The 14,997-nt window shown below is 42.8% G+C and overlaps 1 protein-coding gene across 2 annotated transcripts in view; it reads right to left on the bottom strand.

Annotated features, from left to right (window-relative positions):
* macrod2 (mono-ADP ribosylhydrolase 2) overlaps positions 1–14,997 on the bottom strand; it is an 839,875-nt gene that overhangs the window by 43,019 nt on the left and 781,859 nt on the right. For both annotated transcript variants that reach the window (XM_084075313.1, XM_084075314.1), the window contains exons 10-12: positions 4,352–4,396; positions 3,827–3,871; positions 222–326 (exon numbers count right to left, since the gene is read on the bottom strand). In XM_084075313.1, the coding sequence (XP_083931439.1) occupies positions 222–326; positions 3,827–3,871; positions 4,352–4,396 (195 nt within the window). The remainder of the gene's footprint in view (positions 1–221; positions 327–3,826; positions 3,872–4,351; positions 4,397–14,997) is intronic.

The following is a 14,997-nucleotide window of genomic DNA, read 5'->3' as shown; positions in this document are numbered from 1 at the left end:
ATCTGTGTGGTAACAGATCACACCCGTGTCTGCTCCATGGTGAACCCGGTGGCCGCGCGATGAGACGGGAGGCAACATCAATTCTCTCCACCTTCTTACATGCTGCTACACCGTTATATACATCAGATGATGAAACACGGCCTTCTCATGTGTGCTACACACGGTTTTATACATCGCATGATGAAACACTTGCATACGGTGAGCGGGCCTCTCGCACAAACCTTTGTCTTCATCTTTTTCTTTTTGTTCGGCAATGGCGTCATCTTCGTTTTCGTTTATATCTTTCTCCTTTAGGTCGCTGGGTTCATCCTGGCCTGAATCTTCATCTGGAGGTAAGCCAACAATGGAATACATAAAAAAACAAAACAGGTAAGCTTTGAAGGGTGAATTCAAGGTTACAGTGTAAACATTTCGCTTTCAACAAAAGGTAGGAAACAAGGCCAGACTGTTAGTACTGGCAGAAATTGCCCAGAGATGCTTCAGACTAATGGGTTGACTGCTCTATTCCCATTTGAAGTGCGTCTAGGCAGGAAGGAAATTAGGAAAAACAGAAATAAATGGTCTATAGAGAAAGGCGCGGTAGTTCTTACAAAAAAGAATAAACTTTGCAAACACGACTAGTCTTACACTCATCTGTGGTCTCATTCTCATTTGTGATAATTAAACAAACACCAATATACAGTACACACAATGTATGAGCACGCACACGCACACACACACACACACACACACACACACACACACACACACACACACACACACACACACACACACACACACACACACGAAGAACGATGGAACGGACTCATTTTGGGTTGGATGGAGGTAGCAGGTGCTGTTTTGAAGCTGTGGGTATACCTAGTTGAAACAGTACCCTCTGTTTGTCTCTCGAGAGCATAATTACATATCTCAGGCCTCGGCCAACATACCACAGCACCATTTGCCTTAACTCTGCCTTTGAATATCTACAACATTCATGTTCAAAGAGGGCTGAAGGCTGTATCTGTCAAATCTCTGTCAATGGGACGGCATTTGAATAAAACACAAACAGGGAGTCGAAGCGCTGCACACTGCCAGTATGCAAATGTGGAATCTTAATTATATCTCAGCAGCACGGCGGGAAAATGGAGAACAGAGAAATGGCTCTCACTCTAAGCTAATGGTTGCTGGCCAAAACGTATGCGCACGCACGCACGCGCACACATACTGTATACACACACACACACACACACACACACGCGCGCTCGCGCATGCGCGGTATGGACTATGAGTTCTGCTCAACCTAATCTCTCAAAAACAGATTCAGAGCTGCGCTTGAATCTGTCGGGAGCCGCGTTGAGAACCTATGCACATTGGCTACAAGTGGGCGTGCCTTCAGATCAGGAAGCAGGCCACCCTTTACCCAATCAAATGTAGTGGGCGGGATTTACATCTGTGCGCTCGCTTCCCACTGGAAACAAACCAAAACTCTTTTAACAATAGCGTCCTCGGAGCCGACAAAACCACGGAAAGTTTGTAACATTTTAACTTGTTCTTTCATCACAGAAACAAGTGGGATTATAACCAAAACAATCCATGTTCTTTGGGAGAAATGGTGTTAGTGTTCCGTGGAGAAATATTGTTAGTGGGAATGAAAACATAGGCGCACCACCAGAAGTGGAGGGCTGAGGGCATGTTTTGGGGTTGTGCGCAGGCACGTGCACACATAGACATGAAAGGAGGCTCGAGCCCCTGCCCTTTTACCCGCCGGTAAAAAAAGTGCCCTCTTCAGACTAGAAAAATAAAATAAATCTATTACCCACAAAAAAAAAATCACATTTCAACTTCCCTTAGCGGCCTATAACGTAAGGCCGACAAAAATGGCAGTGGATGTGCTGGATGCAGGTCAAAGTGAACTTTACTCAAGTATCTAGTTTGTCGCCGTCCGACCTTCCTAGCCCGTGTTATTAAAGAAAAACGGTCAAGATGTTTTGGCCATTATCTCTGGAACGGAAGGTCCAATCTGCTCAGTTCAAAGCTTGTTGGATGCGTAACTTCAAGGACATTAAGCAAGCAATGACAAAGCTATTTTTGGGTTATTCGGATTTTCGGGCCTAAAAGTATGGTATGGTAGTTGTTCGGTGCCCTTTTTTAAATTCCAGCCCCTGCCCTCTCCAAATCCCTCTGAACGTCCCTGGTTGTGCGTTAATATGAGAAGGCATGTTGTCATCACTAGGACAAACATGATGTCACAGTGTTATAGTGTAATACTTTGCAATATCTATTTGCAGCCCTCCCAGCAACCAATGTCAGGAGATTCTGCATATACTTTTGAAGAGATTTCTGTCATTCACTGTAATTGTTAATGTCATTGACATTACAGCTCAACAAGTTGACAGTCAATTTTACATGAAACCGAAAAGTAATAGCATGTAGGGCTGAGACGTACACAGCTATATCTGGAGGTGACAGACCATGGCAGCATATAGTTTCAGGAATGAGACCTCAGTTCTCTCTCTCTGTGTGTGTGTGTGTGTGTGTGTGTGTGTGTGTGTGTGTGTGTGTGTGTGTGTGTGTGTGTGTGCGCGTGCGCGTGTGCGTGTGTGTGTGCGTCATTCGGTGATGGAGGGAGAGAGAGAACAGAGAAAGATTAGTCTGTCAAACCATACAAACGCAAGACAAATGTAAAATTCAGTAGGGACGTCCCGAATCAAATCATCCAAGACATGTTATGTTCAAACCCAGCATGCTTGTTCAGCAACGCTACATGTGATTACAAGACGTCGGCACTGGCTATATTAGTTTTCTGGTGCATGCATTGGTGAGCACTCTAAACTCTGTCAAAGTGGCTAAAGACTGATTTAAGACAGCTTGGACATAGTTGAATGCGCGTGGACATGAAGACTCGTGATTTGGGGGTTTTGGGGTATGTTGGCACGTTGTTGAATGAATTATTTTGGTGTTCATCTAATGTGGACTTTTTTTTCCATGTCTGTGATTGGCTAGTACCGGTACATCCCACAAACCAGATCAGGAGCATTGTAATGAGCTATTTAGTAGTATAGATCTAGATTTAGTAGTATAGTAGTATAGATTAACAAAAATGACATAATAGTCAGTGATCGAGTTGAAATTTAATCGGGAATTGAGGTCCTTGGCCTGCTTGCAGCGTGATGCTGATCAGCCTAGTACTTTTGAGACAGACAGACAGACAGACAGACAGACAGACACACACACACACACACACACAGGTAAATGCAAGAAATTCGGCTGGTGGAGATAACGCCACAACAAAACATAACCCAGAAGTTATGTGTTATCAATCAATCAATCAATCAATCAGCTGACTCCATTCACTCACTTGGGAGTAGATGGAGTTTTATGGAGGATATTTTTCTTCATTTATTTGTCATGGATATTATCTTACCGCTTTGTTCACTGTGTGTTTATTACAAAGATCTTTGCTTTGTCATAACTGGTGGTTCTCCTTGGTTTTGTGATACCAGTTTGTTAGTTACTGCCTGCGCCCGCCCCAAAAAAAGAAATTATAGTGAAATTAGTAGGTATACAAGCTCACAGGCGAGCTTCTTGTAGGTCTAATATATTTGGCTAATCTTTGCGCGACAAAGAATAAAGGGCTTTAAAGTGGTTAAACCAAGGGAATGCAGTTCCCCATTCCCCCAGAGAAGAGTCTGATAGATGTAGTACATGCCGTCCCTCTCAGTGCGAGGTGTGTGAACGAGCGGTGATGATCTACAGACTCTGACAACAGGACATGATGTCTCCTCCACCTCCCCGCTGAGCTCCTACAAAAGCGTCTGACTGAAATGGACTGAATGCACTGTACCTGGGTTCTGACTCTCCATCTCCACATCGCCACTTTCAGCAGCTTCTAAAAAAGAAAAGGGGAAAGAGAGAGGCGCTTTAAGCCAAGTGAGAGAAACAGCCCAGTTCACCAGTAGTGACTGAGGAGATGAAGCGACTCGGCTCCTGATATCATCTCCCGACATCCCTTTTTCATTGTCTCTCTTTGTCACGGGCTTTGTCTTCCGTACTGTGTCATGAGAGCAATGGAACCACAAAAGACATGCATAAATTAAAGTCCCCAAAAAAAGTGAAGTAAAGAAAAAGACAGAGACAAAAAAGTGACTTTCCAAAGCTATACATAATTGAGGGATTTCTCAGTTCTGTGCTCGTGCGATAAGAGAAGCTATTTTTTTTTTCTTTTTGTAAGAGTGGCGGCACGCTAGCTGACAGACTGAAATGGAGCGGTGTGAAATTCCATTTCCAGTGACAATTGACATCAAGGAGGACTGCATACAGCTAGAGGGCTCATAACATCTGCCAGTGGTCCATGGTGGTGGTACATTACCATTCTGTACCTCCTCCTCCTCGTCCTCGCCTGTTTCCTGTTCATCTGAAACGAGAAGAAGGAGAAAAGACTCTTGTCAGTCAAAAGAAAAAGAGAAAAAAAATAAACACTGTACAGATTTACAAGATACAAGATTTCATTTCAAACAGAATACAAACAGACCCATTTCAACAACAGGACTTGCAGAACAAGATACAGTATCACAGTTTGTGGCTATGTTTTTTTAGCAAAGTGCTTTAGAAAGCTGTTGCTTTGATTAACCCCATTAAGACCAGGAACGCATCTGTGTCATTTTTTTATTTTAGCTAAAAAGCATTATCTTACACTTTGGCTCTTCAAAAATAGCAGATATACCAGCTTGTAGATCTGCTATTTTTGAAAAATCATGAAAAATGTGTGCAAATCTAAATCTTTAAAGCGAACATTTTAACTCAAATCTTTGCTTCTGGGGGGGTCCCTGAAACAAAACATTTTGAGATGGGGTCGGCGGTCAAATACATATCATTTTGGGGGTCCTTAACATGAAAAAGTTTGAGCACCACTGATCTAGAAACATACGTTTTTCAGAATTGGAATTTAGAAGACATTTGTAGAATCGTCTTCAGGTCTTAATGGATTAAAACACATTTGTCTTTGTACTTCTATGCACACCATCATTTTTGGAAGCATTGGCATCACCATTATAAAGTATATACGATTTTTTGAGACATTGTGCTTTTTGGGGGGCTTAACAACTTTCAACATAGCTGGCATCGCTATTCTGGGCATGTCATTATAGGTGAAAATGTTTTACTAAAACCTTTTTTGGGGCGGTGTAGCCGCCCCCTATAAGTGAGTTTTGGACACCGACCAAAACATTTGTGTACCCCCTAACCCTTCCATTGTTAATGCAAATCGATACTTTTTTCATATCAGCCAATCACATTACAGCTAGTGTCATCACCACTAACTGTAATGTGATTGGCTGACTTTGCAAATTCAGGACTGTGATTGGCTAGCGAAACACATGACACATGTGCAGCCCTATGAATAGCAGTATGGACTTTAAAAAAAGTAATTTATCCTTTTTTTAAAGTGAGTCATGTTGTGATGACCACACACCGCCCACTTCACACTGGGTGTGATTTTTTATAAACATTCTAAAATGTCAAAAATAGTGCAAATAGTAGCTGATCTACAACCTCGGCGTGGATTAAAATACTGTATGACTTAAGTGAATAAACGGAGTGTCATCTTGCATCATCTCAGACAGCAGAGCTGAAATGTGATCCTTTAATGTTCAGGTGAAACAGAAGTTCAACAATAACACAGAACAACTTTTACACGCCCAAATGCATCTGCAATCCAAGCCTTCCAACATTTTTCCACACTTTCTTTCAATGTTTTCTGGCACTCTCTTCCTCTGGCTGTCTCTCACACACACACACACACACACACACACACACACACACACACACACACACACACACACACACACACACACACACACACACACACACACACACACACACACACACACACACACACACACACACACACACACACACACACACACACACACACACACACACACCAATGACATTTGGGACAAATTGAGTAAATGAAAGCCATGACACCAATAAGCGAACATGCTCCACAATGGCTATTGTGCAGCTTCTATAATTGCTTTTTTAACAAGCTGCAGAGAGAAACCATTTTTTCATATCTATGCAATTTTGCCCTGCACTCAGAACAATAAAAATGCCAGCCTCTATTTAATGGGAAAAAGACCAGTTCCACCAGAGCCTCGTGTTTGTCTCGAGTGCCTCTGTCCATCAAATAGAATGTTGGTGACACAGAGTAGATGGCAATCGTTTTTATTAACCCATTTAGACCGGGAACGCATCTGTGTGTCATTTTTAGATTTCTTTGGGCTATTCAAAAATAGCAGATATACAAGCTCATAGTGAGCACCGCGCTATGAGCTTGTAGATCTGCTATTTTTTTGAAAAATCTTGAAAATGTGTGCAAATCTCTGAATATATCTATACATTTTTAACTCAAATCTTTGAATCTGGGGGGGGCCCTGGAACAAAATATTTTAAGATGGGGGTCCGCAGCCAAATACATGGCGTTTTGGGGGTCCTTGACATGAAAAAAAGTTTGAGAACCACTTGATATTATAGCAGCATAGGTTTTTTCAAAAAACTGTATTTAGAAAAAAATTGTAAAATCCCCAGAAGCAAAGATTTGAGTTTAAAAATGTTCACTTAAAAATACATATATTCAAAAGAGTTGCACACATTTTCACGATTAAAAAAATATATAGCAGATCTACAAGCTCATAGCGCGGCACTCGGTGCCGCGCTATGAGCTTGTATATCTGCTATTTTGAATAGCCCAAAGAAATCTAAAAATGACACACACAGATGCATTCCCGGTCTTAAAGGGTTAATCATGATTGGCATTGTGGGATGGAGCCACAGCCACTGAAGAGAATACTTCACCGGGAGAACGGGAGGTTGAGATGAATGCTCGAGTGGGGCCCGCTATGCCGGCCGGACAAAAGGTTATATTACGTTTTAAAAATTATGCACAGACTGCCACGACCGCTGTATTTGTCTTCATTGATCCCCAAACAACAACATTTCAGATAAGACAAAGCGGGCGTAAATGCTTAATCTCGATGTAATTAGATCATCCCTATATCCACCTCACAGAATGGAGCCGTATTCGATTTGTGATAAAGGGCAAGAAAGAACCAAGGTACTGGCCAGAAGAACACACATGCAAACACAGACTAAAGCAGACAAAAAGGATTCTAGGTATAGGGCACATGTGGTGTATAATGGTTTTGAGTCGAGCTCAGCTCAATCAAAGCTCAGTTTCTGTACTGAGCTAAACTCTGCTGCCACCTTGACCATGGGTGTTCAGTCACGAGGGCCAAACAGCAGGTGGCAGCATTGTCACAGCGTTTCTTCATATAGTGCTACAGATAAGCTGCTGTCTCCATATTGTCGTTCCATGGGTGTAATAGGGATACCGCAGGCTGGAGAGGCTGAAACAGAAATGCTACATAATATTGCCTTGAAGTGTCCACGTTCTCCTGAATGCCACCAGAAATAATTCCGTATACGTTCGTCTGTAATTCGCTGCGTGAGTGACAGACACTCACAGTACGTAAATTCTGGATCCAACACACGGAATCACACACACTCTGAACTGAAACATATGACTTATTCATGATGCCCACATCAGTTACAGATGTATCACAAGGACATAAACAATTTAGAGGCTGATACTGGACCATACTAGCCATATATGCTGTGCATAATTTGTGCTCTATTTGCCTAAAGTCTGATTTATACTTCATTGTACAACAGTGTTATTGGACAAAACATAGCCAATCTACATGCTCACAACGCGTCGTGATGCCATCGTGGGCTTGTAGATCGGCTATTTTCGGCATAGGGACACCGCCATATGACTAAATATAAGGCTTGACCCTCAGGTCAGTGCTAGTACGAAAAGAAGCACAAAACTAGCGTTGATCTCTTTTGAATCAAATTCCATTTAGTTTTTGCAATATATTAGTCATCTGAAATGTTTTAGTGTTAGTCTAGATCTAGTTGATTAAATATCATAAGATTATAGTTGACTAAATCTACATTTGATTTTGTCGACTAAAATGTATTTTGGCGGTGCCTTGTTGGCGTCGTAATGGCTGATTTTATACTTAGTTGCATGCTGAAAATAGCTGATCTACAAGCTCACAACGTGTCGCAGCGCGACGCGTTGTGAGCTTGTAGATCTGCTATTTTCAGAGCGCAACACCCGAGCGCAACCAAACATAAAATTACTTGTCTTTTAGTTCTACTGGATCTCTTCTCCACTAGTCCCTCACTAACATGGTAGTCTAGTTTTTATTTGTTGATGAAATTGTCAACATATTTAGTCTAGTTTTAGTCATCGTAGCTTAGTTTTTATTTCGTTTTCGTCAGTGAAAAAAGGTAGTCGACGAACATTTTTCGTCATAGTTTTAGTCGACGAAATCAACACTGCCCTCAGGTCAGTGCTATAGTACGAAAAGAAGCACAAAACCAAACACTACGACAAACACTCAGTACCTTTTCACAGCCAGTGAATGTGAATAATAATAATGTGAATAACATGCAGGCACACAGAACTGCACACACGCTCACGCGCGCTTTTCTCAGACAGCCTAGTTACGCTCTATCTCTTCCTCTGACCCTGTCTGCTTTTCCTTCCATTAAAGCCAACTGGAGCGAAGGACAAAAAAAAGAAAAGAAAAGAGAGAGAGAGAGAGGGGAAAAAAAACAAGAACCCTGAAAAATTCATGAGACGTGGAAAATACAGAGTGCACCCATATGACCAAAAGCTGTCATTCAAAGACCTCTTACGTTTGGAGAGAAAAAAAAAGGTTTGTGTACTGTACGTACATGCAATCAGTGTGTGTGTGTGTGTGTGTGTGTGTGTGCGTGTGTGTGTGTGTGTGTGTGTGTGTGTGTGTGTGTGTGTACCGGTGGTGAGGTGGTGGTAGTGTTTGTTTGTTTGTGTACACAAGTACGTGAGAGAGAGAGAGAGTACCTACATTTCCATTTCAACATTACAATTATATTCATTCATTTAATCATTCATTCATTTAACCATCCATCAATCCATCTATATGTCTTGTCATTCTTCTACATTTCTCCCATAGTCTCATGTCCATCTCCATTCCCTCCCTCCTGTCTTCCCCCAAACGTCCAGCATGCCAAGAGGACAGCCTCGGCCAGATATCGATCCCAGGCTCTGCGTCTATAGTACATTTCTGTCTGTCCTATGACATCCACTAATCTCACTAATACCAATCAGATACCAGAATAATAGACACCGCGGTGCTTCTTGCCAACTTAAGATGTGCCCTCGAGATGCTCCCTCTGCATGCATGTGCTCTTTATGCCGGCGTTCGGCTGATATTTAACTCTGGGTTGGTCTGTGGCTCACAAGGATGGACATGCAGTTCTTGAATGTCATGTGAGTTACAACTTACAATACAATGTGGTTCAATGTACAGTACGTGTGCATTGTATACACAATGTTTTATAAGTGTATACAAGTGTTTTACTTAAGTTAAAGAATCAATACTGCAATGTAGAAGTACTCAGTTACAAGTAAAAGTCCGGAATTACAAATTTACTTGAGTAAATGTACAAAAGTATTGGTATCAAAATGTACTTAAAGTAACAAAAGTAAAATAACTAAAATGTTTGAAAATAGCAGATCTACAAGCTCACAACGCGTCGCGATGCGACGCGTTGTGAGCTTGTAGATCGGCTATTTTCAAATAGCCTCGGTATAAAATAGGGCTAAAGTGGTTAATGTGTGTTTTATAATATAATAATTTATATCTTCAAAGTAACTAGTAACTAAAGTTTTCAAATAATTGTAGTGGAGTAAAAGTACAATATTTGCCTCCGAGATGTAGTGGAGTAGAGGTAAAAGTACTGAAAATTGGAAATACTCCATTAAAGTAAAAGTACCTCAAAATTGTACTCAAGTACAGTACTTGAGTAAATGTACTTTACTTACTTCACACCACTGCGACTGTGGTCAGGGAGATTTATTTTCTTTAGAAACTATGTAGGAATTGATTCCTTTAGAATGCATTCGGCTTCGCTGCACATCAACCTTCCTGCTGCTGAATAGACAAACAAACCAACACAGATGGTGTTGATAAGAAGAAGTGTCTGGTTCGTTACCATCGTCTCTTTGCAACCCAAAGAGACCAATCAAGACCCCGTGGCCTTGCTTTGACGTAGAGCGGCACAAAATAAGAACAACATACACATACATACAGCGATCACAGTATACGTGTGGGTTGGAGCAGCCCTATCATTATGTGTATAGTCCACAAGCTCTATTTACCATAGAACAAGCTGGAGTGTGTTCCCGTCATTAGTGTAGTGGATAAAAGCATTCTGCTGGGGCATTGGACATGGAGGGGGTGGGGTGGGGTGGTGCTGGGGGGGCGTGAGTGGTGTTGGGGGGGCTCTCTCTGGAGAGAGGGCGTGAAGGATCAACCACTTTCAACCTGCCGTCCCTATTCTGGGCATGTCATTATAGCAAAAACAAATACAAATTAAATAGCAAAAATAGCTGATCTATAAGCCCAGCGCGTCATAATAATGAGACACGTTGTGAGCTTGTAGATCGGCAATTTCCCCCCCGTTGCAACACATGTGAAAATAATTAAATAGGGATTAAGTGGTTGACATTGACCCACAACTATATTGATGAACACTCCAGCAGCAGCTCCGCTAGGCAAATACCAAGAAATCCTATAAACATATTAACCATAACCACAAGTAGTCATGGAGAAGACTGTGTGATGTGTGGTCCAGCCTGTACAGTAATTTCTTTGAGAGGCCTGTGTGTGGGCCTCTTCAAGGTCTGAATCATACAGTACAGTCTCACATAACAGACGCGCACTTAACGGTGTCACATACCTGCCTTGCACTTGCAATCATGGTCTTCCTCTGCACAGTGTTATCTTGACTATCTGAGTGCTCTCTATGATTAATCCTTCTTATTTGCCGCATACAATCACAGCTAACCTCCCAGGCGCCAACAATATATAGCTGCAAAATCATTTCATTTGCTTCCTGTGTAGAGAGGTTGTCTGAAGGACTGAGTGTTCCCATGCTGGAAAAGCTGTGCCAAGCCCTTTTGTGAATGGATTAGTTGCTATTAAGCTGCCGGGCCTGATAAATTAGGATTTATAAAGATTATTACAAAATACTTATGCCCCCATCCTAATGCTTGTGATTGAATTTGTGAATCATATTGAATTATGCCGCCGTGGATTACGAATAGGTGCGTCCACAACGCAGTGAAAAGGGGTGATTGTTGTTTTGTTCAACAACAACATGTGTTAATGTCCTTGAAGTAAGTGTACAATCTGGTCCGGTTCCTCTGCCGTGCATGAGCCTTATGCTGCCGTCGTACGACGGTGTCGTTTTTCGAAAATAGCCGATCTACAAGCTCACAATGCGTCGCTATACTCACAATCAGGCAGAAGGGCTATTTCCCCAAAGACAACAAGCACCAAGTGCTATCTTCAAAAGTCTCTGCAACCTTAAGGCTTGAAGACAAATGGACGGTGTGTGGTTTTAATTGCCTACTAACACCCTCCAGTGTAGGAATCTAATTATCTTTGGTCCATCGTATCGGAGAAGCCAATAATTGTTTCAATATTACACATCCAAAGGGGCTGAAACTGCAGAACCGCCAGATAATGGCTTCTTAAACACGTTTCCTGCTAAGAAAACATTCTTTTAAAAAAGACCCAAGCTTCATCTTGTATTCATTTCCCCAAAGAGGAACTTGGCACAAGAGAGCGATGGAGATTACTGACCAGAAACTCGCTACATTACCTCACACACAAAACAAATGTGCCGCAAACGCGCTCTCATGTAGGTTTTGGCATCAAAGGGAGAGACGCTAGGCGCAATGTGCTTAAAACAACCAGGCGTCATAAATAACATGAGAAAAGCACACAGGTACTAAAAGGCACACGTGGTTTTAAAGATACACAGTAAAATCCTCCTGAGTGTTAATTTAATTCACACTCTTTTTTGTTTAAATACTCAGAATTAAATGCATACTCTGGATATTACAGTGTGTGTTGCCATCTTTACTTTGATCCCTGGTTTTGGATTTCTTAGAGGGTGGTGTGTTATTTAAAAAATATATATATATAAATAAACAAAACACACCCAAAGGTTGATTTAATGTTACGGCTGGGACCATGACAAGCCATTAAACATGGCTGGACCCCAACAGCATGCGGGGGCAAAGGGCACGACATGGTGCGTCTAGAGACCTCAGATGGGAGGAAGGGTGAAAGGTGATTTTTTTGGGCACGTCAAACTTGACCTAACTGAGCCTTGGGGGAGAACTCAGTGGCTGCTGGGTTGTTTTGTTTTATACCTGCCCCGACACAAAGAACGACTCCTCCAGGAGGAGGAGGAGGAGGAAACAATATCAGTCTTTGAAGCCAAAACCAGAGCACATTTCTGGGGACAAAGGCACCATTCCTTGTGTGAATGGCAGTCATTTGAACTTTTGAATTGGCTCCAGACAGCAGTGAATCAAGCCTGGCTCATGGAGCAGAATAAAAGGCTAGTACTTGGCTTCAGCAACAGAGGTCCGTTTAAACAAGGCCAAACTGGACCACGGTGAGACTAGTACAATGATACAACGGAGCTGGGAACCATCACAGGTTAGCTTTATTTGGCCTGACACATTCTGGTGATATTATATTATATGCACACACAGTATACGAAGACTAGGTCAAAACCTATAGCTGGTCAGTGATGTTCAGGTGTTTGTGTTGTCCCCGTACAGGTTTGGGTGTGTGCCAGGTTAATAATTTAGATCACCCAAGCTGACTGGAACCCAGGGTTGGAGATATTTACTTGACCAGCATGTAGCACATAGCACCAGCCCTGGTGTCAAATGATAGTAACAACAAAAAGTCGGTTATTGAGATTGCATCCCATAGTCTGGAGGGACGATTGCTCGATTGGCTAATTCGGCCAACTGGCCAAACAATGGTCTAACTTCATCAGTTACTGACATTCACATTTATAGACCTGGAGCCGCTGTTGCGGTCAAGCCAAAAAACTGGCAACACAGGACAAAGTCACAGAAATGTGACTGCATGTGAGATGAGATCACTGAGACACAAACAATAGGATTGGCCGTCAAGCGGACGTTTCCTGGTTCAAACCCCAGCTCCTCCTGGTCCTGTGTCGAAGTGTCCTTGAGCAAGACACTGAACCCTTTCACTACTCACATGGTTGCCTTTGTCATTATATAGACTAGAAAACCACTATATAAATGCAAGACCGTTTATGATTTACAGTTTATCTCAGCAAAGCCTTTACACTTCAGCACGCTGGATCACTCTGGGATATCACGTTTTACAGCTCACTTATAAAACAGCCCTTTTATATGTTCACCCAAAATGGATTCCCATTGGAAACACAGATGCGTATAATTGGTAAATCATGAGGGTGACTTTAGAGAGCAAAACATTTTGATAGCACCGTGGGTTGTGCAGACGTCTGGGAGGCTGAATGCTTTCTCAGACAACAGTAAAACGGAATTAAGACCTGTCATGACCCAGCCCCGAAACGCCCTTGTCCCTTGAAGAAAAAAGGCAGGATGGCAGTTGACATGTGGTACTATCTAAGACCCTGTGTACTTTGGAGAATAGTGCTATAGGGCTGTAAATCTCATCAAACGATTTCCAGAAAAATTACATTTTAAGTACCTGGGAGGGAAAAAAAGCTAACCATCTGCTCGAAGCCAGCGGAGTGTATTATCCCTGCTATTCAAACAATATGCAGACAACCATGAGCCCATTCTGTCTGTGTCATTGCTTATTCAGGACAATGGTGCGCAAGCAAAATGTCAATAGTTTATCCCGATAAGCAGTATCTGGGAGTGTCAGGCTGGGGTGTCTAGATGCCACGGTGATAAAAGAATTATGTGCTGACAGGTTGTGTGTGTGTGTGTGTGTGTGTGTTGGTGCTGCTCTCTCGCCACAAAACGTGCTGCAGAGGGGATGTTTCTCAGCTGTTTTTCCCTGTCATTCTCCTCCTCTAGCAGTCTGACGGCATTGTGTTGTGTGTTGGTAAGCCGGATTTTGAAGGGGACCGGTGTTGCAGGGAATTAGCTGTAGATGTAAGCACGTGTAATGTAATGTACCTGACATGAAGTATTTTTAACTGCGGTATGTGTCGAGCCCCCCCCCGTCCCCCGTCCCCCGCCATGCCCCGCCGCAATTCAACTTGCCACCGTCATGAATAAACATTCAATTCCATCTGACACTTCACAGACGTGACTTGTGGCGCTCGCTCAGCCACCGCCAAGCGCCTTAATGGAGGCGTTGAGGTGGAAAGGCGAAAAAGGCAACCATGAAATACTCTGTCACTCACCTTCCTTCAGCTGTCCCTCCGTAACCTCTATATCGTTATCTGAGGAGGGGAGGGGGGTGGGGGGCAAGAAGGTGTCAACCCCCCCCCTCTTCCATTTTACAACGTATGACAAAAAGAGTCTTCACGGCTCATCTCAGTGATTATAGGGCAGTTAAGAGTATATTAGGTCACAGACCGCATACACACAGTTTAACACCGAGCACTTTTCCACACTCAATCGCTGTCACCCTCCAAGCAGCAGAGTGACAGCGAGGGCGGGAACACCTATCAAGCGAGAAGAAGAACCCATCAGCCTCACATTTCCATGAGTCTGTCTATACTGGTGTTGCATCGTCGTTCCCTCCTCAGCAGACCAGCTGCCAACGTCTTAGAAAATCTCCCACAAAATTGCCCTTCACGGCCAGACTTCCATCCCCCTCGCACACGCCCGCTCTACACACACCCCAATTAGATGGCCTTGAAAGTAGCAAGTTGTTACACGAAATGAGCCGAGGCCTCACACACTCACACACACAAGACAAGCCTTTTGCAATTACATGAATTCTCGCAGGCCCTGGCGAAGATGACATAAAACCCTCCTCCTTTCGTCAAATTCCAAAACCAGTGGGGTTTCTGTGGATGGTTGAGAGATGCATGTATGCAGCTGGAAAATAGGAAGGA

This window comes from Gymnoscopelus microlampas (genome assembly GCF_963454915.1).
Source record: "Gymnoscopelus microlampas genome assembly, chromosome: 13".
Taxonomy (NCBI): Eukaryota; Metazoa; Chordata; class Actinopteri; order Myctophiformes; family Myctophidae; genus Gymnoscopelus; species Gymnoscopelus microlampas.
This window is presented reverse-complemented; position numbering and strand designations above follow the sequence as displayed.